Source organism: Tachyglossus aculeatus, chromosome 5 (assembly GCF_015852505.1).
Source record: "Tachyglossus aculeatus isolate mTacAcu1 chromosome 5, mTacAcu1.pri, whole genome shotgun sequence".
Classification (NCBI taxonomy): Eukaryota; Metazoa; Chordata; class Mammalia; order Monotremata; family Tachyglossidae; genus Tachyglossus; species Tachyglossus aculeatus.
The window spans coordinates 16444725-16469634 of NC_052070.1; the positions used below are offsets into that span (position 1 = coordinate 16444725).

At 41.8% G+C, this 24910-nt stretch overlaps 1 protein-coding gene across 1 annotated transcript in view; it reads right to left on the reverse strand.

Annotated features, from left to right (window-relative positions):
• Window positions 1–24910, reverse strand: part of LAMA1 (laminin subunit alpha 1) — a 233613-nt gene that overhangs the window by 34345 nt on the left and 174358 nt on the right. Inside the window, exons 41-49 of the mRNA XM_038747260.1 lie at window positions 22991–23084; window positions 18454–18570; window positions 11282–11464; window positions 10798–10952; window positions 9380–9523; window positions 7579–7712; window positions 6931–7081; window positions 5540–5664; window positions 1082–1232 (exon numbers count right to left, since the gene is read on the reverse strand). Coding sequence (XP_038603188.1) covers window positions 1082–1232; window positions 5540–5664; window positions 6931–7081; window positions 7579–7712; window positions 9380–9523; window positions 10798–10952; window positions 11282–11464; window positions 18454–18570; window positions 22991–23084 — 1254 coding nt within the window. The remainder of the gene's footprint in view (window positions 1–1081; window positions 1233–5539; window positions 5665–6930; window positions 7082–7578; window positions 7713–9379; window positions 9524–10797; window positions 10953–11281; window positions 11465–18453; window positions 18571–22990; window positions 23085–24910) is intronic.

A 24910-nucleotide genomic window follows, 5' to 3' on the forward strand; every position in this document is an offset into this window, starting at 1 on the left:
TAGAAGGGAATGGCATAGGGTGGTGAGATGAGATTAATCAGGAAAAGCTTCCTGGAGGAGGTGTGATTTCAGAAGTTCCTTGATGGTGGGGAGGGAAGTGGTGTGCCAGATCTGAAGCAGAGAAGCAGCATGGCATAGTGGATAGAGCACTGGCCTGGAAGTCAGAAGGTCATGGGTTCTAATCCTGACTCATCCACGTCTGCTGTGTGAACTTGGGCAAGTTACTTCACTTTTCTGGGACTGTTACCTCATCTGTAAAATGGGGATCAAGACTGTGAGCCCCACATTGGACAGGAACTGTGTCCAACTCAATTTGTTCTACCCCAGTGCTTAGTACAGTGTCTGGCACTGAGTAAGCACTTAACATCATTATTATCAGTATTATTATCTGAAGCATGAGAGAATTCCAGTCAGGAGTGAAGGTTTGAGCAAGGGATTGGCTGTGAGTGAGATAACAATGAGACACAGGGAGTAGATTGGCTTGAGCACAGCTAAAGCCTGTATGTTGGGGTGTAGTAGAAGTGGAGTGAGGAGAAGCAGTGGGGAGAGAGCTAAGTGAGTGGCTTAAACTAATAGCCTAGTGGTTTAGAGAAGATTTCACTTCAGCTTTGAGAAAAGAGAAAGTCTTTGAAACGTCACAGCAAGGAGACTGAATGTAACGTAACAGCTATGACAATACTGAAATTACACAAGTTTTGATAGAGTCCTAGGTCTTAAGAAGATCTGAACAGACCATAGGACAAACTTTCTTAAAATCTTCCACTCCAGAGGAAAACATTACTCTTACATGGCAAGTCTCCTAGGCTCCCCCCGCCCAATTTCAAATCCATTTGGAAAGCTGGTTGACCAGAGAAACAGATATTTTCAGCACAGAGAATTCCCATGAAATCATATTAGAAAAGAAAATAAATGCAAAGTTCCCATGGAGTAGAACTCATATAAGGAACAACAAGGCCAGAAAATGCATAAAAACAGAGACAAAGTGGACTCAAACTAAACAAAGCAAAAATGATAACTACAAAAATTCAAAACATTAACAACTTTTTTAATTCTGCTTGATCTCATATGAAAAAAATCTTACAGTGCCATTGGAAGCAAGGTATAGGAGGAGCCCATTAGGAGAGAAGGTACTGAAAAGCATTATTATTTGAGTCACAGTAGGTCGGAGGGTCTTTTCCACAACTGAATAACCACTGCCATCAAAGTGGAAGGAAGAATCTTCATTCTGCAGACTGCAAGCAAAAAACATAAATGAAATACTAACTGTTCCTGCAGAGACAGTTGCCTTTAAAAATAAAATCTATCATCACAGCCAAATTGGTGGATACTTTACTCCCATAATTAGAGTATTATTCTGAGGAAATGGGGAAACAGCCTGGACTAATGGACAAAGCAGATGACTGGGAGCTAGAGGACCTAGGTTCTAATTCCAGCTCCACCATTTGCCTGCCATGTGACTCTGAACAAGTCACTTATCTGTGCCTCAGTTTCTTCAACTGCAAAATGGGGATTCAATACCTGTTCTCACGCCTGTTTAGAATGTAATCCCCATATGGGACCAGGGTTGTATTTGCTCCCATTAACTTGTATCCACCCCTGATCTTGGAATAGTGCTTGAGACATTGTAAGCGTTCAACAAATACTATTATAAAAAGAAAGATTTTTGAAAATGAATGTGTGCTTTATATGAAGACCTTAAGTTGAAAGGCTGTTCATATATAAAGATTTATGTCTGAGGAAATCTGAAACAAGACCTTGATTTAGGTCATTTTTTATTAACCGTAAAATTAAGAAGAATAAGTAATTGCTATGAAGACTTTGGCTTCAATCACTGATCTTCCCAGGAGCTTTGTACAACTGCTGCTTTTATCAAAGTCCTTTTTCCTCTTTGTTTTGAACTACTATCCCTCAGCACCCTCTATTGGTTACAACTAGCTTTTCCTCTAGGTAGTTCTCTTGGAAAGACCTTTCTATTCCTGCTGCATTCTTCCAGTAGACTGTCAAAGGTAAATAATTGCCTGCAAAATGACCTGCTAAAAGATTAGAAACCAATTTCCTTTTTGCAGCCATATTATTTTACTTTACAATAAAGGAATGGAGCAGTTACCACTATAATAGGGTCTATTTTCCAGCAGCTTTGTCCCTCTTTTCCTCTCGGCCACAAAAGAGGTGGCCTTGCTTAGTCATTAGAAAATTTTAAAAAGCCATTAGCTTCCATATAAACTGAAAGGTTTGGCTAGAAAACAATTTAAGAATATTTCCAGAAATAATTTTCTATGGTGCTGCTGGCCCTAAAGTTTGCATCTGAGGCAGTAAAACAAGTTTAGTATGAAACCACCTCTTTAAGAGTTCTGTTGGCCATACAGAAAACAGAGAGTTTTACAGATAAGACACTTAAAATATTTATCATTGTCCATTGGAGGGATTTATTAGCCATTCTAGAAAATGAAATTTTAAAGTATACAGCAATAGCCATCAATGTTTTCCAAAGACAAGCAGCTGGGCCCATTGGAAAATTGTCCTCTAGACTGTAAGCTCACTGTGGGCAGGGAATGTGCCAAATTCTGTTGTATAGTACTCTCCCAAGCTATTAGTACAGTGCTCTATACACAGTAAGCATTCAATAAATACAATTGATTGATTGATTGGAAAAAAGCATAGAGCTGGGAATCAAATGACCTGGATTCTAAAACCCACTGTACCACTTACTTGCTATGTGACCTTGAGCAGGTCACTTTATTATTATTATTGATATCATTCTTATTAATAAGCAGCAAGGCTTACTGGAAAGAGCACAGGCTTGGGAGTCAAAAGTCATGGGTTCTAATCCCGACTCCACAACTTATCGGCTATGTGACTTTGGGCAACTCACTTAACTTCTCTTTGCCTCAGTTACCTCATCTGTAAAATGGAGATTAAGACTGTAAACCCCACATGGGATAACCTGAACACCTTGTATCCCCCCAGCACTTAGAACAGTGCTTTACAGATAGTAAGTGCTCAACAAATGCCATCATTATTATATTATTATTATTACTCTTACTGTTAATATTATGGTACTTGCTGTTAATATTATGGTACTTGCTGAGTGCTTACTATGTACCAGGCACTACTATACTAGCAAATTGGGTTGGACACAATCCTTGTGCCGCATGGGGCTTACAGTCTTAATCTCCATTTTACAGATGATGTAACAGAGGCACAGAGAAGTGAAGTGACGTGACCAAGGCCACACAGCAGAAAGTGGCAGAACCACGGTTAAAACCCACGACCTTCTGACTCCCAGGCCTGTGCTCTATCCACTATGCCATGTTGGGCTAACTATGCTATGTTAAATTCCCTATGCCTCAGCTTTCTCATCTGTAAAATGGGGATTCAATACCTCCTCTCCCTCCCTCCTTCATTTTAAGCCCAATGCAGGTCATGGACTTTGTCTGAGCTGATAATTTTATATCTATCCCAGTACTCAGCACATGATATAGACTTAAAAATACCACAATTAACCATTATCATTATTATACACTATATTTTTTATGATCAATACTGTAATTATGATTATAACTCTTCTATTATACTCTTCCCAAGTTCTTAGGACAGTGCTCTGCACAAAGTAACAACTCAATAAAATGGGTTCATTGATTGAAGTGGTTATTATGTGCCTTGTACTGTGTCAAGTGTTGGGTAGTTTCAAGATGAGCAGATCAGACAGCATCCCCATCCCACATGGAGCTCACAGCCTTAAGAGGGAGGAAGAAAAGATATTGTATCCCCATTATACTGTGGATAAAAACAGAGTGGAGAGTAGTTAAGAGACTCACCCAAGATCCCATGACAGTGAGAGAACTGGGATTAGAACTTTCCAGTAGGGCATACCATCTTCCTGCCTTCCTCTTTCTTTTCCAGACATGGAGTATGTAGGCCAAGGGAATCCTCCTTATGTGACATGGGAATGTCCTCAGATTCATTCATTCATTCAAAATTGTATTTATTGAGCGCTTAGTGTGTGCAGAGCACTGTACTAAGCACTTGGGAAAGTCCAAAACAACAATAAACAGTGTCATTGCCTACCCATAACAAGTTTACAGTCTAGATGTCTGTTTCCCATTAGAGTAGTAGGCTTGGAAAGGTTGTGAGAAGCACAAAATGCTTGAGACACCGGCTCTATTTTGTGTCAGGAGTAGAATATATAAAGAGCAGGAAGCAACATTGTTTGCTGCTCAAGTATGGACATGATTCACACGTTGATAATTTGTTAATTAAAATATGTTAATGTTCACAGTCTAATTTTCTCTAACCCCAATCTATTTTAATGTATCTCTCCCCTGGCTAGGTTGTATGCTCTTTATGGGCAGGGATTGCATCCATCATCTCTGTCATACTGTACTTTTCCAATTGCTCAGAACAATGCTATGCACACCGTAAACAATCAACAAATACCATTGATTGATATGGGCAGGGTTCACATCCATCAACTCTGTGGTATTGTACTTCCCCAAGCACTTAGTACAGTGTTCTGCATATAATAAGCAATCTAATCCCGGGTCTGCTATGTGACCTTGGGCAAGTCATCTCACTTCTCTGAGGTGAGAAGCAGCATGGCTCAGTGGAAAGAGCCCGGGCTTGGGAGTCAGAGGTCATGGGTTCTAATACCAGCTTCGCCACATATCTGCTGTGTGACCTTGGGCAAGTCTATAATAATAATAATAATGATGGCATTTATTAAGCGCTACGTGCAAAGCACTGTTCTAAGCACTGGGGAGGTTACAAGGGGATCAGGTTGTCCCACATGGGGCTCACAGTCTTAATCCCCATTTTACAGATGAGGTAACTGAGGCACAGAGAAGTTAAGTGACTTGCCCAAAGTCACACAGCTGACAAGTGGTGGAGCCGGGATTTGAACCCATGACCTCTGACTCCAAAGCCCGGGCTCTTTCCATTGAGCCATGCTGCTTCTCTAATCCTCAGTTACCTCATCTATAAAATGGGGATTAAGACTGTGAGCCCCACATGGGACAACCTGATCACCTTGTATCCCCCTAATGCTTAGAACAGTGCTTTGCACATAGTAAGCGCTTAACAAATGCCATCATTATCATTATTCTCTGGACCTCAGGTCCCACATCTGCAAAATGGGGATTAAGACTGTGAAGTCTCATGTGGGACATGGACTGTTTCCAGCCTGATTATCTTGTATCCCCCCAACACTTAGAACAGTGCCTGGCACACAGTAAGTGCTTACCAAAAGCCATTAAAAAAAAAGGACTCCAGCAAATGAAAATAGTGGCAGTGGGGCTGGGGGTTGTAGGGGAGATGCTGTGGGGCAGGGTGTCTAGAGGCAGGAGCAGGAGTCATGGTGGGTGAAAGTAGTAGCTTCGAGAGAACTGGCATAATCATTTTGGGGGTGGCCAGTAGGGCATGGAGCAAGCTCCTATTGGTCAAATCTCTCTAGCCTTCAGAATCTTTTAGCAGGATTACTGAAAAGCACATCCACCAAAAGGTAACCTTTCCCATTCCAATGGACAGGAGTAAAAAATCTTACCTTCCGAAGCATCCATCACATTTACCCTCTCTTTCGATGTAATTCCACAAACCAATGGATTTTCCATTCAAAGATGCTTCCCCCACACAACCTTTAAAATGAGTGACCTTGACAGCAGGTGATTTCTAATGCAGAAGAAAGGGAAATAAAAGCATTTGGTTCATTCATTCATTCAATCGTATTTATTGAGCGCTTACTGTGTGCGGAGCACTGTACTAAGCGCTTGGGAAGTACAAATCGGCAACATATAGAGACGGTCCCTACCCAACGAAGTAACAGTTAAAAACTCTAGAACTTCTCCGAACAGCTGGGCTCTGATCCTAGAGAACTCAAACCCCACAGATTCAAATTGAGGATTGAATGATGGGTGGGTTTAATGGGCAGAAAGACAAAAATCACTTTACCACCTATCTCCCCTGAAAGCATCTGCTTTCTGGTCAAATCACAATCAATAATTTTCCCAAAGAGATAGGACCTTCAGACCATCATCAGAAGATGGGACAGTCAGATCATAAAAATAAAGACAATTAAGTATCTTTGTTTTTGTCTTACAATCATCTGTAAACTGTAGAAAAGCAGTGTGGCCCGAAGGATAGAGCACAAGCCTGAAAGTCAGAAGGACCTGGTTTCTATTCCCGGCTCCACCACTAGTCTGCTGTGTGACCTTGGGCATGTCACATAACTTTTCTGTGCCTTAGTTATCTCATCTGTAAAATGGGGATTAAGATTATGAGCCCCATGCGGGGACCTGGACTGTGTCCAGTCTGATTGGTTTATATCTACCCCAGTGCTTAGTACAGTGCCTGACACATAGTAAGCCCCTAACAATTACAATTATGGAAGACAGCCTGGTCTAGTGGCAAAAGCACAGGCTTGAGAGTCAGAGGATGAGGGTTCTAATCTCAGTTCTGCCACTTTTCTGCTGTGTGACCTTGGGCAAGTCGATTACCTTCTCTGTGCTTCAGTTACCTCATCTGTAAAATGGAGATTAAGACTGTGAGCCCCATGTCGGACAACCTGATTACCTGGTATCTACCCCAGTGCTTAGAACACTGCTTGGCTCATAGTAAGTACTTAACAAATATCATAATTACTAATTATCTTAAAAAACAAAACAAAACAAAAACCTAGAGTTGGAATGGGGATGAATGAGAAGATCTGACAGAAACTGGGAACGTCTTCTGTATCCCCAACTGGCCAATTGTACCCCTGAAATTCCACCTCAGAGATGACCACCAGAAAAACCTCTCCACTTCTGATGGAAACAGTGCCTATCACCCAAGCACAGCTGCATCAACGAAGTTACCTGGAATGGCAGGAATCTGTAGCAGAACAAGAGGCAAACTGTTTTCAGACTAAACATCCTACACCAGGGAACATTTAAGGATTACCTTGATCTGCCCTCCCAGTCCTCCAACAAATATGAGTGTTGACTTGTTTATGTCCAGCACATTAGCCGTCCCTGGGGATTTAGCAGTCTTCGTTAACGGCTTCTGAGTCGAGCTTATTTCCTTTATAGTTAGTGAGCCAGTGTTTCCAAACCTGACAACCACAAAGAATTACATCGTGAACTCTTTCGGAAAATGCTCTCCCTGAACACTACTTACTGAATTATTCCTATCTCAAGTCTTCAGAGCTGTTCAGAGATTAATTAGAAGAGCAGCAGTCAGAAGAATGAAAGCAAGTCTTGAGACAGTTAATATTTTGCCTGACATTCTCAGGCTTAGCTCTCAATGCCTCAGAGACTAGCCCTGCATTCAACCAGCATAAATCTATGAAGATTAAAAGAAAAATATTCAACAACACCTACATTTTTTGGTCAATAAATTTAAACGCTAGGCATAATATCTTGCATTTAATATTCCTGTTAGGAGAAGTTTTGCTGTGGGAAAAAATCATTCATTGTTCTGAAAACAATGGGCAAGTTGCTCACCAACTGAAAGGTGAGCAATCATCACTGGGTTTGCCACATAATAAGTGCTTAACAAATGCCATTCTCATTACCATTATCATCATTACTATTATAAAAGTTATGCTACCTGGTTATATATATGCTGTGCCATTGGTTGTTGTCAATCGGAAAGTCGGAATATTCCAGTCTAGTTGACCCAGATCCCACATCCCACAGAAAAGCTACTTTGCCCCGTCGCATCTCAACCGCCAAGAAATCGGACTGAAAATAAGACAGTAGAAATTGGTTAGCTATGCACAGAGGGATGGTTTGGCCAATAAATGCCATTTCAATCAAATAATACATTAAAATTTTGCCAATTTTGAAAGACTAACAACTTCACCCTCATCTAAGATGACTATGTGCCAATAACTCCTTTGAAAAATGGTGATCAAACACTTTCATTCATTCAATCATATTTATTGAGTGCTTCCTGTGTGCAGAGCACTGTACTAAGCACTTGGGAAGTACAAGTTGGCAACATATAGAGACGATCCCTACCCAATTGTTCTCCTTCTGACTAATACTGCGAGCCCCATGCAGAACAAGGATAATATCTAAACTGATTATCTTCTTTCTAGCCCAGTGCTCACTGCAGTGCTTGGTACACAGTAAATGGTTAACAAATACCTCAATTATTATTACTATTATATCATTATTATCATTATTATTATGCATTCATCTATCCTTTCTACCCATGATAAGTACTTATTGGACTGTTTCTCACAGTCTCTCTCCATCTTCCATTCATTAAATCATATTTATTGAGCACTTACTGTGTGCAGAGCACTGTACTAAATGCGTAACAGCACAGGACTAGAGTCTTTCCACTATACAGTCTTTCTTAGGGGAAATATCAATTGAAAATGAAAGTGGTATACTGTGGGAGACCCTCAGTTCTGAGACATATGTGGCTACTGCTTCAACGTTGATCCCTGGCATCACACTAAATTGTACTTCTGTACCAGATAGCAAATTATTTTCAACTACCAAACAAATGCTTTTCCTTTTCAGGTAGTGCATAAAACCCCAAGGGTTCCCTCCTCAAAGCACAGACCAGAGATGACACTGAATTCAGCTTCCGAGTTTGGTCCTGCTTTTTAACGCATGTCCTCAATTTACTAGAAATAACAGTATAGTCTCCTTGTGGACAGGGAATGTGTTGCTTGTGTATTTTTCACTTCCTAAGGGCTTGGTACCAGACAATACAGCTACAGGATGCTCAGTAAATACTATTACTATTAACACTGCAGTTTCATGGGAAAATCAGGGATGGAATCTTCTTTAGTGTCACCAAATCTGTGAGCTTGTTGTGGGTATGAATGTGTCCATTTGTTGTTACACTGTACTCTCCCATGTGCTTAGAACAGTGCGTTGCACACAATAAAGCAGCATGGCTCAGTGGAAAGAGCACGAGCTTTGGAGTCAGAGGTCAGGGGTTCAAATCCTGGCTCTTCCAATTAGCTGTGTGACTTTGGGCAAGTCACTTAACTTCTCTGTGCTTCAGTTACCTCATCTGTCAAATGGGGATTAAGACTGTGACTGTGGGACAACCTGATCACCTTGTACCCTCCCCAGCGCTTAGAACAGTGCTTTGCACATAGTAAGTGCTTAATAAATACCATTATTATTATTATTATTATTATTATTATTATTATTATTAGAAATATGACTGAATGAATGAAATCCCTAGTTTCTCCCATCTGCACAAAATAAATGAGATTCAGCAGGTAAGGATGCCTATACACTTATGTCGGTCTCTGGATTGTAAGTTCTTTGGGGACAGAGATCATGTCTACCAACTTTATTGTATTGTACTCTCCCAGTGCTCTGCATACAGGAAGTGCTCAATAAACACCATTCACTGACCGATAAAGTAGATTACTTACACTGGCACTGCTCCCCAAATAGAAAAGGAGATTGTCAGGTTCCATTGTTTTCACATTCAATGTGAGGGTATTGTAGTTAGTGGAAGAAATCTGGGGCTGGTAGGCACGGATACAGTCTCTATCTGCAGATACAGCAACTTTAATCTGAAGGGGGAAACATGAGGTTAAACATAAAGCACTGCTATTACTCCAGGCCTGAGCCATTCATAGGGTGAAATGTTGACTTACAGATTTTTGCACACTAGGAAAACACAGATAGACTGCCCTCCTGTGCTAATGACTTTATATAGATGATAGCATTAATGACAGCTTTAGGTTGAAACATAGTACATGCTTAAATAACATAAAACAAAAATATATGATTTATTCAAATAATCTTAACAAGAATATATAACTCAAACATCACCAGATTCCAATGACAGTGGACTCCCAATTCTACACCAGTCCGTGAGCTGTATTTTATTAGTTACCACATAGGGCTAATCTTAGGACAGCAGTGTGATCTTGTAGAAAAAGCACGTGCCTGGGAGTCAGAGGACCTGTATTCCAATTCCATCTCCAGTATCCTGTCCTTCAGTTCATTGGGATTCGATACCTGTTGGCCTATATCATCTGTCTCTACCACCCACTCCAGTTACTCGTTCCAGTCATCCACCATCTCCCAAGTCCCACCACCAACTTTCTGAACCATTTTGATCCCTTTCTCACCTTCCTTCAATCTTTCTCCATCCCACCACTGATCTCTGGGGACTTCAATACCCACATAGATGCTCCTGACGATCCTTCCGCTGTCCACTTTCTATCACTCCTCAACTCCACTGACCTTCTACTCCACTCTAGCTCTCCCACTCACCAACTTGGACACATATTTGATCTCATCATCTCTGGTTACTGCATAATCTCTCCCCTCGCCAACTCTGAAAACCCTCTATTTGTCCACAACCTCCTCACTTGCCTTCTCTCCCACACATCTCCCCATAAATCTGTAATCTTCCCCCTCAGAGACCACTGATTTTTTGATCCCATCCAATTTTATCAACTCATCTTGCCCCACCCAGCCTCCATACCCCAACTTACCTTCACTTGATGACCAAATTGACACCCTCAACATCCCACTCTCTATGGAACTCAACACTCTCTCACACCCCTATGCCTTCATTATTATCATTATTATTACTATTATCATATTCATATTTATTGAATGCTTACTGAGTGCAAAGCACTGTATTAAGCACTTGGGAGAGTACAATATAATATTGATATCATACCACTAACCCCAGCCCTGGGTCACCTCCACAATCCACTTCCTTCACTCCTATACACAAGCCACAGAGTGCTGTTGGCACAAATCTAGCCTTGGCAGATTTCAGGGGACTCCTAATCATGCAGTTTACTTCAAACTGGAGGCTTGGACTTACAGATGCTGCCTGCTTTCGGGCCTGATTGATGAGTTCCTTAATTTCAGACAGGTTTCTGCTCAAGTTCTCTTCTAGCATTTTCAAAGGTTTCAATCGATCAAATAAGAGATTGGCTTGGATTTCCACTTCTTTCACTTTCCTCTCAGCTGAGACAGCTGCCAAAGAAAGAGGGAGAGAACAGAGAAATTAATTGCACGTTACTGTAATCTACGTACAGATGAGATGTTCCAGGTAATTTGTTTCCTCAGTATAAGTCCAAATGAGAAAAATGCACATGTTGAACAAGAAATGAAAGCAACTTTGCATTCACTGTGAAGGCAAATAGGCCATTAGTGATCTTTTAATGAATTGTGAAGATTTTATCTGGATGACAAGTTAATAATAATGCTAATGAATCATGCTAATCATGATTCTGGGCTTAGTCAGTTTAAATATGTATATCTTGCAAAATGTTTTCTCAAGTACATCAAGGTAACGAACATACTAGCTTTGGATGAGTCACTTATGAATTCATTCGTCCTCCTCAGTGTGTCATTGACTCTGGACAAGGCCGAGGAAGTATTTAGCAGCTTCCGGCTGAAGTCCATGACGTCATTCAACGTACTGATCGCGCTTGAATTAGCTGACATGGCTGCCTCTTTGCTTCCAAATGCTTTTTCTCTGACACCTAGAATATACATGCCTTCTTAGAATATAGACATTATACAAAATGAATGAAATGTATCAGGAGAAGAGTAAATCCAATTTATACATATAAACTCTGAAAAGCTACAACTTTTGGGTGACAAACTGTGGATAGTTAAAAGACTAGAGATCAATCAATCCATAAGTGGTATTTATCGAGCACTTACTGTATGAAGAGCACTGTATTAAGAGTTTGGGAGAGAATAATAAAACAGAATTGGTAGATACAATCCTGACATACATTTATTGTCATTTTAGGACTTTCTGACAGCAAAATGTTCTTGTTTATCTTTTGTAAACAATCTCAATGGGTGTTGCCATTTCATACTCTATTTCCTAATATAATAATACTAATAATCTCATACTAATACATTTACTATTCTATTCATTTTGTTAATGATGTGCATTTAGCTTTAATTCTATTTATTCTGATGACACCTGTCCACATGTTTTGTTTTGTGTCTGTCTCCCCCTTCTAGACTGTGAGCCTGTTGTTGGGTAGGGACCATCTCTATATGTTGCCAACTTGTACTTCCCAAGTGCTTAATACAGTGCTCTGCACACAGTAAGCACTCAGTAAATACAACTGAATGAACAAATAAATACTCAACAAGATTATAAGTAACTACACAAAGTGCTTGATGATATTAAAGTTTCCCATTGAGAACAACAGATGAGCCTCCATCTTTACACTTCATGATGGAGAACTTTCAAAAATAAGTTGTTTAGAGAATTTGTGGTTTGTGCAGCAACACTAACACAGTCTCATGTCAGCCATTCCTATCTCTACGGGGGCACAAAGAGAAAGGAGTGAGTAGGTGGATCACTGCTCTGTACAAAGTAGAATGCATGCAAAGCCTGAAAATAAAAGCCCTGCTCCTTCTTCTGCTCCTTTGCTTTACTTAAAACTATTTCCCATAAAATTATGAACTCATCCACTAGACATTAAAACTCCTTGAGGGCAGGAATCATGTCTTCCAACTCTATTGTATAGTACTATTCCAAAATAATAATAATAATAATGATGGCATTTATTAAGTGCTTACTATATGCAAAGTACTGTTCTAAGCACTGGGGAGGTTACAAGGTGATCAGGTTGTCCCACTGGGGGCTCACAGTCTTAATCCCCATTTTACAGATGAGGTAACTGAGGCACAGAGAAGTTAGATGACTTGCTCAAAGTCACACAGCTGACAATTGGCGGAGCTGGAATTTGAACCCATGACCTCTGACTCCAAAGCCTGTGCTCTTTCCACTGAGCCACGCTGCTTCTCTAAAAGCCTTGTACAGTACTCTACGCCCAAGAACCACTCGATAAACTTCAGTGATTGCTTTTCACAATGGCTTATCTTTCCCATATCAACAACATCTTTATTACATTTTGTAAGATTTCCTTGCAATTTTGATTTTCAGAAATGTGATTAAAAATTAGGAATGGAGTCCACCTAAAACATTCAGCATTTCCTTCAAGAGGCTGCCTGTCACTTTGGGCTTTACTGTGTCAGGAGCTATGGTTTTGTGACCATGGAAAGTTTTGTCAAGAGATAAGCAAGTGATCCTATTTTAACAGAGTAGTTGGTTATTCAACATAAACGCAATTAATCAGTGGTATTTCTTCAGCACTAACTGTGAAGGGTATTGTCCTAAGTTAGAACACAACACAATAAGTAGAAATGAACTCTGCCTTCAAAGATTTTATGAGCTAGTGGGGGAGATAGACCCAAAATTAAATTACAGGAAGGTAGAAGCAATAGAACAAATTTCTAGACTGTGAGCCCACTGTTGGATAGGGACCGTCTCTATTTGTTGCCAACTTGTACTTCCCAAGTGCTTAGTACAGTGCTCTGCACACAGTAAATGCTCAATAAATACAATTGAATGAATGAACAAACCTGGAAGTCAGAAGGACCTGGGTTCAATCATATTTATTGAACTCTTACTGTGTGCAAAGCACTGTATTAAGCTCTTGGAAAGTACAATTCAGCAAAGTGGGACTCACAATTCAATTTCACAATTTCAATCCCCACCTTACAGACAAGGTAACTGAGGCACAGAGAAGTGAAGAGACTTGCCCAAGGTCACACAGCTGACAAGAAATGGAGTCATGATGTGAGCCTGTCTTCTAGACTGTGAGCATGTTGTTGGGTAGGGACTGTCTCTACGTGTTACAGACTTGTACTTCCCAAGTGCTTAGTACAGTGCTCTGCACACAGTAAGCACTCAATAAATACGATTGAATGAATGAATGAATTAGAACCCATGACCTCTAGCTCCCAAGCCCGGGCTCTTGACACTAAACCACACTGCTTCTCAATGCTGGTTCTAACCCTGCCTCCGCCACATCAGCTATGTGACCTTAAGCAAGTCACTGCATTTCTCTATGCCCCAATTACCTCATCAGTAAAATGAGGATTATGGCTCACAGCCTCTCGGCAGACATGGACTGAATCCAACTTGATTACCTTGTATCTACCCCAGCACTTAGTAGAGTGCCTGGTGCATAGTAATCACTTAACACGCTATCTGACCTTGGCTTCACAGACTCCATCCTCTCCTGGTTCTCCTCTTATCTCTCCGGTCGTTCTTTCTCAGTCTCTTTTGCAGGCTCCTCCTCCCCCTCCCATCCTCTTACTGTGGGGGTTCCCCAAGGTTCAGTGCTTGGTCCCCTTCTGTTCTCAATCTACATTCACTCCCTTGGTGACCTCATTCGCTCCCACGGCTTCAACTATCATCTCTATGCTGATGACACCCAGATCTACATCTCTGCCCCTGCTCTCTCCCCCTCCCTCCAGGCTCGCATCTCCTCCTGCCTTCAGGACATCTCCATCTGGATGTCCGCCCGCCACCTAAAGCTCAACATGTCGAAGACTGAGCTCCTTGTCTTCCCTCCCAAACCTTGTCCTCTCCATGACTTTCCCATCTCTGTTGATGGCACTACCATCCTTCCCTTCTCACAAGCCCGCAAACTTGGTGTCATCCTCGACTCCGCTCTCTCATTCACCCCTCACATCCAAGCCGTCACCAAAACCTGCCGGTCTCAGCTCCGCAACACTGCCAAGATCCGCCCTTTCCTCTCCATCCAAACTGCTACCCTGCTCATTCAAGCTCTCATCCTATCCCGTCTGGACTACTGCACCAGCCTTCTCTCTGATCTCCCATCCTCGTGTCTCTCTCCACTTCAATCCATACTTCATGCTGCTGCCCGGATTATCTTTGTCCAGAAACGCTCTGGGCATATTACTCCCCTACTCAAAAATCTCCAGTGGCTACCAATCAATCTGCGCATCAGGCAGAAACTCCTCACCCTGGGCTTCAAGGCTGTCCATCACCTCGCCCCCTCCTACCTCACCTCCCTCCTCTCCTTCTACTGCCCAGCCCGCAACCTCCGCTCCTCCACCGCTAATCTCCTCACTGTACCTCGTTCTCGCCTGTCCCGCCATCGACCCCCGGCCCACGTCATCCCCCGGGCCTGGAATGCCCTCCCTCTGCCCCTCCGTCAAGCTAGCTCTCTTCCTCCCTTCAAGGCCCTGCTGAGAGCTCACCTCCTCCAGGAGGCCTTCCCAGACTGAGCCCCTTCCTTCCTCTCCCCCTCGTCCCCCTCTCCATCCCCCCATCTTACCTCCTTCCCTTCCCCACAGCACCTGTATATATGTATATATGGTTGTACATATTTATTACTCTATTTATTTATTTATTTATTTATTTATTTATTTTACTTGTACATTTCTATCCTATTTATTTTATTTTGTTGGTATGTTTGGTTCTGTTCTCTGTCTCCCCCTTTTAGACTGTGAGCCCACTGTTGGGTACGGACTGTCTCTATGTGTTGCCAATTTGTACTTCCCAAGCGCTTAGTACAGTACTCTGCACATAGTAAGTGCTCAATAAATACGATTGATTGATTGATTGATTGATTGATTAACAAATAGTTATTATATTATTATGATAAGAGATAGTTATTCCAAATTAATACAAAATTCTGATAATAATAATAATTAATAATAATGGTATTTGTTAAGCATTTACTATGTGCCAAGCACTGTTCTAAGTGCTGGGGTAAATACAAAGTAATTAGGTTGCCCACGTGGGGCTCACAGTCTTAATCCCCATTTTTTAATCAAGTTGGATGCAGTCCATGTCTGCCATGAGCTTCCATGTCTGTGAGCCTTAATCCCCATTTTACAGATGAGGTAACTGAGGCACAGAAGTTAAGTGACTTGCCCAAGGTCACACAGCTGATAAACTATAATTCTATTTATTCCGATGGTTTTGACATCTGTCGACATGTTTTGTGTTGTTGCCTGTCTCCTCCTTCTAGATTGAGAGCCCATTGCTGGGTAGGGACCATCGCTATATGTTGCCGAGTTGTACTTCCCAAGCACTTAGTACAGTGCTCTGCACACAGTAAGCGCTCAATAAATACGACTGAATGAATGAATGAAAGTGACAGAGCTGGGGTAAGAAGACATTAAAGAACATGATCTGCTCTCCCAATAGGTGTGATTTTGACGTTCAGAATAAAATGCCATTATGGAATTAGGGAAAATTCTTCCAACCACTGAGGTCTCTCTGAACAGAATATGACGGGATTTCAGATGACATGGTGGCATCAGCCTAGGTGTGAGTATTAAAGAGGTTTTGTTAAGGTGGAAAAGCAGTGTAGCTCAGTGGAAAGAGCCCGGGCTTTGGAGTCAGAGGTCATGGGTTCAAATCCTGGCTCCGCCAAGTGTCAGGTACGTGACTTTGGGCAAGTCACAACTTCTCTGTGCCTCAGTTACCTCAACTGTAAAATGGGGATGAAGACTGTGAGCTCCCCCATGGGACAACCTGATCACCTTGTAACCTCCCCAGTGCTTAGAACAGTGCTTTGCACATAGTAAGTGCTTAATAAATGCCATTAAAAAAGGGTTTTTTTAAGACCATAATATCTGCATTGTAGGAGTATGGACTAATTTCTTGTCCAGAGCAGGAAATATAGTGCTTCAGTGAGTTTCTGCTTACCAGAACAAAACAATATAATCTGTTAAGAAAAAGAACAGGCAAATTAAAGGTCCATATTTAGTCCTTCAAGAGAAGTCCTCAACCTTCTGATTCAAATTTGGGAAACTTGCACAGATTTCTAAAGGAGAGCATTCTCACTTCAATTTTTTAATTAATGTGAGGCACCACAGGATTAATTTATCTGTAATTTATTTTAATGTCTACCTCCCCCTGTAAACTTTCAATGCCTTTGAACTCTTTATATTGTACTTAGCTCTGTGCTAAGTACACAGAGCTTTGCACACAGTAAGCACTCAATAATTACCATTGATTGATCAATAGATTGATAAAAGGATCAAGGAAGAGGAACCTGGAAATACAGATTCGAGCCACAGATTTGAGAAAAATAACTTTTTTTTAGAAAAGGAAGAAGCTGGTGAGAATGAATTTTTAAGTGCAACTGCAACCATTTGCACTACATTTTAAATTTTGTTTTATCTAAATAGTCTTGTACTTTAAATACACCAACATTAAATCAGAATGTCAGAGTTCTTTCAATATTCACCTTCATGGAAACATCCTATAAATAAATAAATAAATATGGTATTTGTTAAGCGCTCACTATGTGCCAAGCAATGTTCCAAGTGCTGGATAGATAGCAGTGCTAAAGGAAGACAGAGAAGGAAGATGAAAGTATTATAGTCTCTTTCCTTCTCCTTATTCTTCTCAACTTCACTAAAATCCACCCTTTTCTCTCTATCCAAACTGCTACTAAATTAATCCAAGCCTCATCCTATCTCACCTGGATTAATCCATCAGCTTTCTTACTGACCCCCCAGCCTCCTGTCTCTCCCCACTCCAGTCCATAATTCGCTCTGCAGCCTGCAGCACTTTTCTACAGAACCATTCAGTCCATGTTTCTCCACTCCTCAAGAAACTCCAATGGTTGCTCATCCACCTCCGCATCAAACAGAAACTCCTTACCGTTGGCTTTAGAGCACTCAGCCCCCTTTCCCCCTCCTACCTCACCAAGCTACTCTCCTACTACAACCCAGCCCACACAATTCATTCCTCTAATGCCAACCTACGCACTATACTTTGATCTCATCTTTCTCACCACTGACATCCCATTCACACCCTGCCTCTGGCTTGGAACGCCATCTCTCTTCATATTCAACAGACAATTACTCCCCCGGCTTCAAAGCCTTATTGAAGGCACATCTCCTTCAAGAGACCTTCACTGACTGAGCCCTCCTTTCCTTTTCTCCCTGTCCCTTTTGAGTCACCCTGGTTGGCTCCTTATATTCACCACCTTCCACATACTCAGTTCCGTGGCACTTACGTACATATCCTCAATTCATGTATTTTTATCAATGTCCGTCTCCCCCTCTAGCCTGTAAGTGCCTTGTGGGAAGGGAATGTGTTTGTTACATCACTATATCGCACTTTTCCAAGCTCTTAGTGCAGTCCTCTACACACCAAAAGTGCTCAATAAATATGATTGATTAATTCTAGGAAGTTTTTTTTTTCTTTTTTATGGTATTTGCTAAGCACTTACTATGTGCCAGGCACTGTACTAAACACTCGCATTACAGAAAGGTCTCCAAAGGGCACACAAACCATCAAGCCCCACAAACTATCCTAGTACAGACTTTGAAAAGTATTAAGGGAGAGCTGTTTTTAGGAGTTAGCAACTTATGAAATAAGAATGGAATGCAGTTCAAGGAAATTCGTTAAATGGTTACAATAAAAAGGGCTCCAATTTGTGGTTTTCCTTTGAAGACTAGATTATAGATTGCAGCTCTGCATTATTCTAGGTTCTCTTGAAAACAGAAAATCATCAATTCCGATTCAGGTTTCGCTTCTGACAAGGGACTAAATCAATCTCCAATCTCATTTGTTGGCAGGGTACCTCATCAGCTGCCAGACGGGACTTCATTTTGCTCTTGGAATGAGGTGTTTGGCAAATCAAGATACAATCCTTTCACTTACCATTAGGAAGAGTTCTGAATATCTGCAGTGAATCATTAAGCCGGTGAGTAATTTTATGAGCATTTTCTTGAAACTTGTGTTCCTTTTTTTTCAATTCACTCAATTCAGACGTAACACCTATTAAAAGGAAAAAGGATCTGTCATTTGAGTTTGCATAAATGTGCATACTAAAAATCCACCTAAGTATCAGCTGTAATCAGTCTGTTGGGGGAGACTGAGATTTTGCCTGTACTTGCCACAGGCTCTAGGCTTTGGATACTTTTGAGACACTGGTATCTCACTTTCTAATTATGAAATCTCCCAGTGGCTTCACTTAAGTGAATAGCTTGTGCATGCTAATGATTAACTCTTCATTGACCACTAGATTATCAGCGCCTTGTGGGCAGGAAATATTGTACTCTCCCAAGTACTGAGTACAGTGTTCTGCACAGAGTAAGCTCTCAAGAAATCTGATTGATGGGTGCTCATTATCAATTTTCCCTAAGTTCACTGTCTCATTAATCAGAATTCAGAACTGGCATCAAACAACAACAATTGAGAGATTCAAATCATTAAGTCTAACTTATTCCACAAACTAGCATACTTGAGCACCCAGAAATCTTTGCAACCATGGGACATGGCACATAGAGAAGCAGACATGATGTGGGATATAAAGAAGCAGCATGACATAGTGAATAGAGCATGGGACTGGAAATAAAAAGGTGATGGGTTCTAATTCTGGCTCCGCCACTTGTCAGCTGTGTGACTTTGGGCAAGTCACTTAACTTCTCTGTGCCTCAGTTACCTCATCTGTAAAATGGGGATTAAGACTGTGAGCCCCATGTGGGACAACCTGATTACCCTGTATCCCCCCCCAGCACTTAGAACAGTGCTTGGCACATAGTAAGTGCTTAACAAATGCCATCATTATTATTATTGTCTTTTGTGTGACCTTGGGCAAGTCACTTCACTTCTCTGTGCCTCAGTTCCCTCATCTGTAAAATGGGGATTGAGACTGTGCGCCTCACGGTGGTCAGGGACTGTGTCCAGCCCAATTTGTTTGTAACCACCCCAGTGTTTAGGACAGTGCCTGGTACACAGTAAGTGCATAGGAAATTCCATAATTATTATTATAGATAGCATTTTGCTGACATTCCCAGGATCAATAGGACTTTTTCCGCATGTTGATGATGATAGTATTCATTAAGCGATCACTATGTGTGAAGTAGTGTTCTAAGCACTGGGGTAAATACAAGCTAATCAGGGTGGACACAGTGCTTGTCCCACATGGGGCTCACACTTTTAATCCTCATTTTACAGAGGAGGTAACTGAGACACAGGGAAGTTAAGTGACTTGCCCAAGGTCACACGGCAAACAACTGTCAGAGGTAGGATTAGAACCCAGGTCCTTTTGACTTCCAGGCCTGTTCTCTACATCCAATCACCACAGTTTTGTCATGTCCCTCTGTGCTCCCACCTGCCTTCCCCCCTTTCCCTTCCCTATTTTCCATGTTCTGAACCAGCAATGCCTGGAGGAGAGCGTGCAGGTCTGGGAATCAGGAAACCTGAGTTCTCGTCCCAGCTCTTCCACTTGCTGCTGTGTGACTTTGGGCAATTTACTTAGGTTCTTGGGGCCTCAGGTCTCTCTTTTGTTCTGCCTCCCTTTTCATTTGGAAACTTTTGATTCCTCTAGACTGTAAACTCACTTTGGGCAGGAAATGTGTCTGTTGTATTGTTGTGCTGTACTTCTCCAAGCACTTAGTACAATGCTCTGCACACAGAGCTCTCAGTAAATACGATTGACTGACTGACTCCAGGAATCATCCACTGTTCTATATTTCCAAATTTCATGTCTCTGATAAACTATACAATCCAGAGGGGCAGCATCTTAAAATTCCATTAACACCTTTCAATCATCAAATCTCATTCATTCAATCATTCAATCATATTTATTGAGTGCTTACTGTGTGCAGAGCACTGTACTAAGCACTTGGAAAATGCAATTGAGTAACAGCAATAGTACATCACAAAGCAGCGTCTCCTCAGAAAGCAAGCAATCCCCTTGTACTGTGAGCCTCAAATGAAACATGGTCTGTGCCTGATCAAACCATCTTGTACACACCCCAGTGCTTAACCCAGTGCTTGCTACATAGTATTTAACCAATATCCCAATTATTGTTAGCATTTATGCCTGCTTCCCATTTTTATGTACATATCTGTTATTTATTTATTCATATTAAATACTGTCTTCCCCTCTAGACTGTTAGCTCGTTGTGGGCAGGGAATGTCTCTGTCACATTGTTTTTGTTTATAATATTTGTTAAGCACTTACTATGTGTCAAATACTGTACTAAGCACTGGAGTAGGTTCACATTAATTTGTTTGGACAGTTCCTGTCCCCCATGGGGCTCACAGTCGAAATATGAGGCGGAACAGGTATACCCACTTCAAAGTTGAGGAAACTGAGGCATAGAATAGTTAAGTGATTTGCCCAAGGTAACTCAGCAAGCAATTGATGGAGCTGGGATTAGAACCCAGGTCCTTCTGATTCCCGGGCCCATACTCTATTAGGTCATGTTTCTTCTCTATGGTTATATTGTACCTTCCCAAGTGCTTAGTACAGTGCTCTGCACACAGTAATCGCTCGATAAACATGACTGATTTACTGTTTGATTTCCCACACTCCAAGGTGCCTTCCTTCTTCTCTACCTGGTTTTGTGAACTAATATTTTTTTTTCTTTTAGTCCAGCATTTTGCCCCCAAGCTTTGCATACTGTCATCATCCCTCTGTGCTAATGCAGCAATGTCCTGCACTTTCTCACTTGGGTCCCCACTCCCTCACCCAGGTAGTAATTATAAACTGAGAACTGTAAAAATAATAATAATAATTGGAAATACTGGGATATTTGTTTAGGTCTTCGTATGTGCCAAGCACTAGGGTAGTTAGCAGATAAATAGGTCAGACAAGTCCCTGTCCCACATGGCTAAGAGGCAGAGAGAACAGCACTGAATCCCCATTTTACAAATGAGGAAACTGAAACATAGAGAAGTGAAATGTGAGAACCAGCATGACCTAGTGGAAAGAGCACAGGTATGGGAGTCAGAGGACCTGGTTTCTAATCATGACTCCACAACTTGTCTGCTGTGTGACCTACATCAAGTCACTTCACTTCCGATTGATTCTCTGTTCCTTGGTTACCTCATCTGTAAAATGAGGATTAAGGCTGTGAGCCTTATGGGAGAACAAGGACTGTGTTCAACATGATTATCTTGTATATCAATCAACCAATCATATTTATTGAGCACTTACTGTGTGCAGAGCACTGTACTAAGCACTTGGGAAATACAAGTTGGCAACATATAGAGACAGTCCCTACCCAACAGTGGGCTCACAGCCTAGAAGGGGGAGACAGAGAACAAAACCAAACATGTTAACAAAATAAAATAAATAGAATAGATATGTACAAGTAAAATAAATAGAGTAATAAATATGTACAAACATATATATACTATACTATATTATTTATTATATAGTATATCATATATGTATATTATATATATTATATATCATAATATATTATATTATAACCCTATAATACTATTTATTTTGTTAACAATGTGCATATAGCTCTAATTCTATTTGTTCTGATGACTGACACCTGTCTACATGTTTTGTTTTGTTGTCTGTCTTCCCCTTCTAGACTGTGAGCCCGTTGTTGGGTAGAGACCATCTCTATATGTTGCCGACTTGTATTTCCCAAGAGCTTAGTACAGTGCTCTGTATACAGTAAGCGCTCAATTAATACGTTTGAATGAATGAATGAATGCCTCAACTAGAAGGGAAATGGTTGAGGTGGCAACAGCACAGTGCACTCTCCTGGTCTGAAAAGAGGAGAAAAAAACTGAGGTACAAAATGGAGGCCAACTTTGGGGTGAGGGAAAAAATGACCCTGGTCCCAGCTGGGACCCTCCTGTAGATCAGATGCCTTGGATCCTGCCCTTGCTCCTGCTGCCTTGACCTAAACAGCTTCCTCCCTCCTGAATGGCTTTCTGATGGGCCTCCACCTCCTCCCTCCCTTCCACTTCGGCGACCAAGCTTCCCAGGCTTCACAGCCACCCCGTCTCCCGCAGGAGGGCCCCCCTGCCACGGTTCTCCGCTCCCAGACCCTCAGGGGTCTCCAGCCTTGGCTCCACAATGCCAACAACAGCCTGCTGGGTTGGGGAAACCCTGCTGGCGTCCTCTGTTGTGACAGAGGAAGGCAGGAAAGAGAGTGCATGTGCAGAATACTAAATGTCAGACCTGTGATTTAACTTGTGGGTTCTCAAACTACTCTAATTGGAAAATTCATGGGAGAAAAGCCGGAAACCTCTTTAAAATGGACATCATCAAAATGTGTCCCCGCTTTTCTTTAGAAGAAAGGAAAAGGTCACGAGAGATACCACAGCGTCTCCTCTCCCAGGCTGTGGAACAAGACACGTGTTCTTCATTAAAAATCCAAACAGACAGACAGCCGCTCTGTTCTGAGGCTCAGAACTGTGTGCCTGCTGAGACACTGACCTTGAGTTTTCTGACTCAGAGTATTAGCTTCATTGAGCAATTTGGAACCCTGCTGGAGGACAGTTTTCCCATCAGAAGCGAGGCCTTCTACTTCCTGAAAGACAGAACCAACACAAAGGTCATAATGATATGCGAGGTAGGGAGAGTCAACAGTGCAAGTCCTAGAAGTAGAGAAAATGACTACTCTGTCAGTCTCTTCACTGATCACTCTGCTCCTTAGTGCCTCCCATCTCCGGTCCACACTTCACTCACTGTCCAGATCATTGTTCTACAACCTCATTGAAGCAGCTTGGCCTAGTGGATAGAGGATGGGCCTGGGAGTCAAAAGGACCTGGGTTCTAATCCTAGCTGTGCCACCTGTCTGCTGTGTGACCTTGGTCAAGTCACTTCACTTCTCTGGGCCTCCGTTACCTCATCTGTATAATAAGGATTAAGAGTGTGAGCCCCACGTGGGACAGGGACTGTGTCCAACCTGCGTAACTGGTATCTACCCAGCATTTAGAACTGTGCTTGGAACACAGTAAGTGTTTAACAAGTATTATAATGATTATTATGCTCAGAAAACTGTGCTAAGCATTTGGGAGAATAAAATACAGTTGGTAGACCTGATTGCTACCAGAGAAGGAGCTTACCACATAGTTGGATGAGACAGACAAAATAAATTGCAGATAGGGGAAGCAACAAAGTATAAGGACATGTGTTGGGGGTGGGGTGAACATCAGAAAACGCTTGGGGTTATGAACACAAGATCAGAGGCAGAAGGAGAAAAGGCAGGGAGATAAGAGGTGAATCAGGAAGGCTTCTTGGAGAAGATATGATTTAATAGGGCTTTGAAGAGGGGGAGAATGATGGTCTGTTGGATTGAAGTGGGAGGGAAATTCAGGCAGAAGGGAGGGTATCAACAGTGGGTCAATGGCAAGAGACGAGATAGAGGTACGGTAAAGTAGGTTGGTGTTAGAGAAGCAAAGTGTGCAAGTTGGGTGTTAGTGGGTGATAAACAAGGGTAGGTATACAGGAGAGAGCTGATTGAGCCCCTTAAAGCCTATCGTGTGGTGTTTCTGCTTCATGTGGAGACAGATGGGCAACCACTGGAGATTTCTGAGGAGTGGAGTGTTGTGTGCAGAACAATCTTCCAGAAAAATGACCTGGGAGATTGAAGCACATAATCACTTAATCACCCTCTTTTCCCACCACACCCCAGCTTGTCCTATTGATTCTTACCAAACTAACCCACTCACTAAGACTTTTTCTCTTTTTCTCATTCTCCCTCCATCAAATTCCATTTCCCCCCAGTAGAGCCCTAACCCTGGCCTGGAATGTCCTCCCTCCGCACATCCGCCAAGCTAGCTCTCTTCCTCCCTTCAAAGCCCTCCTGAGAGTTGACTCCTTCAGGAGGCCTTCCCAGACTGTACCCCTCCTTCCTCTCCCCCTCACCATCCCCCCTGCCCTACTTCCTTCCCCTCCCAACAGCACCTGTATATATGTTTGTACAGATTTATTACTCTATTTATTTTACTTGTACATATTTACATACTCTACTTTATTTTGTTAATGTTTTGTTTTGTTGTCTGTCTCCCCCTTCTAGACTGTGAGCCCGTTGTTGGGTAAGGACCATGTCTCTATGTTGCTGACTTGTACTTCCCAAACACTTAGTACAATGCTCTGCACTCAATAAATATGATTGAACGAATAAATGAACCTCTGTTATCGTCCCGGAACTCCTGCCTCCTTACTATCCAACAGCCTTAACACATAGCTTTCCCCATCTTCAGAGAACCTCTGAAATCCTATCTTCTCCAGGTGGCCTTCCTCAATTAATTACTAATCTCCCCAGTACATATCCTTCCCAACTGCCATGCCATCCTTCTGCACCATCTGTTTTAAGTTCTCTCAAACTCCAGCATCAATTAGTACAGTGCT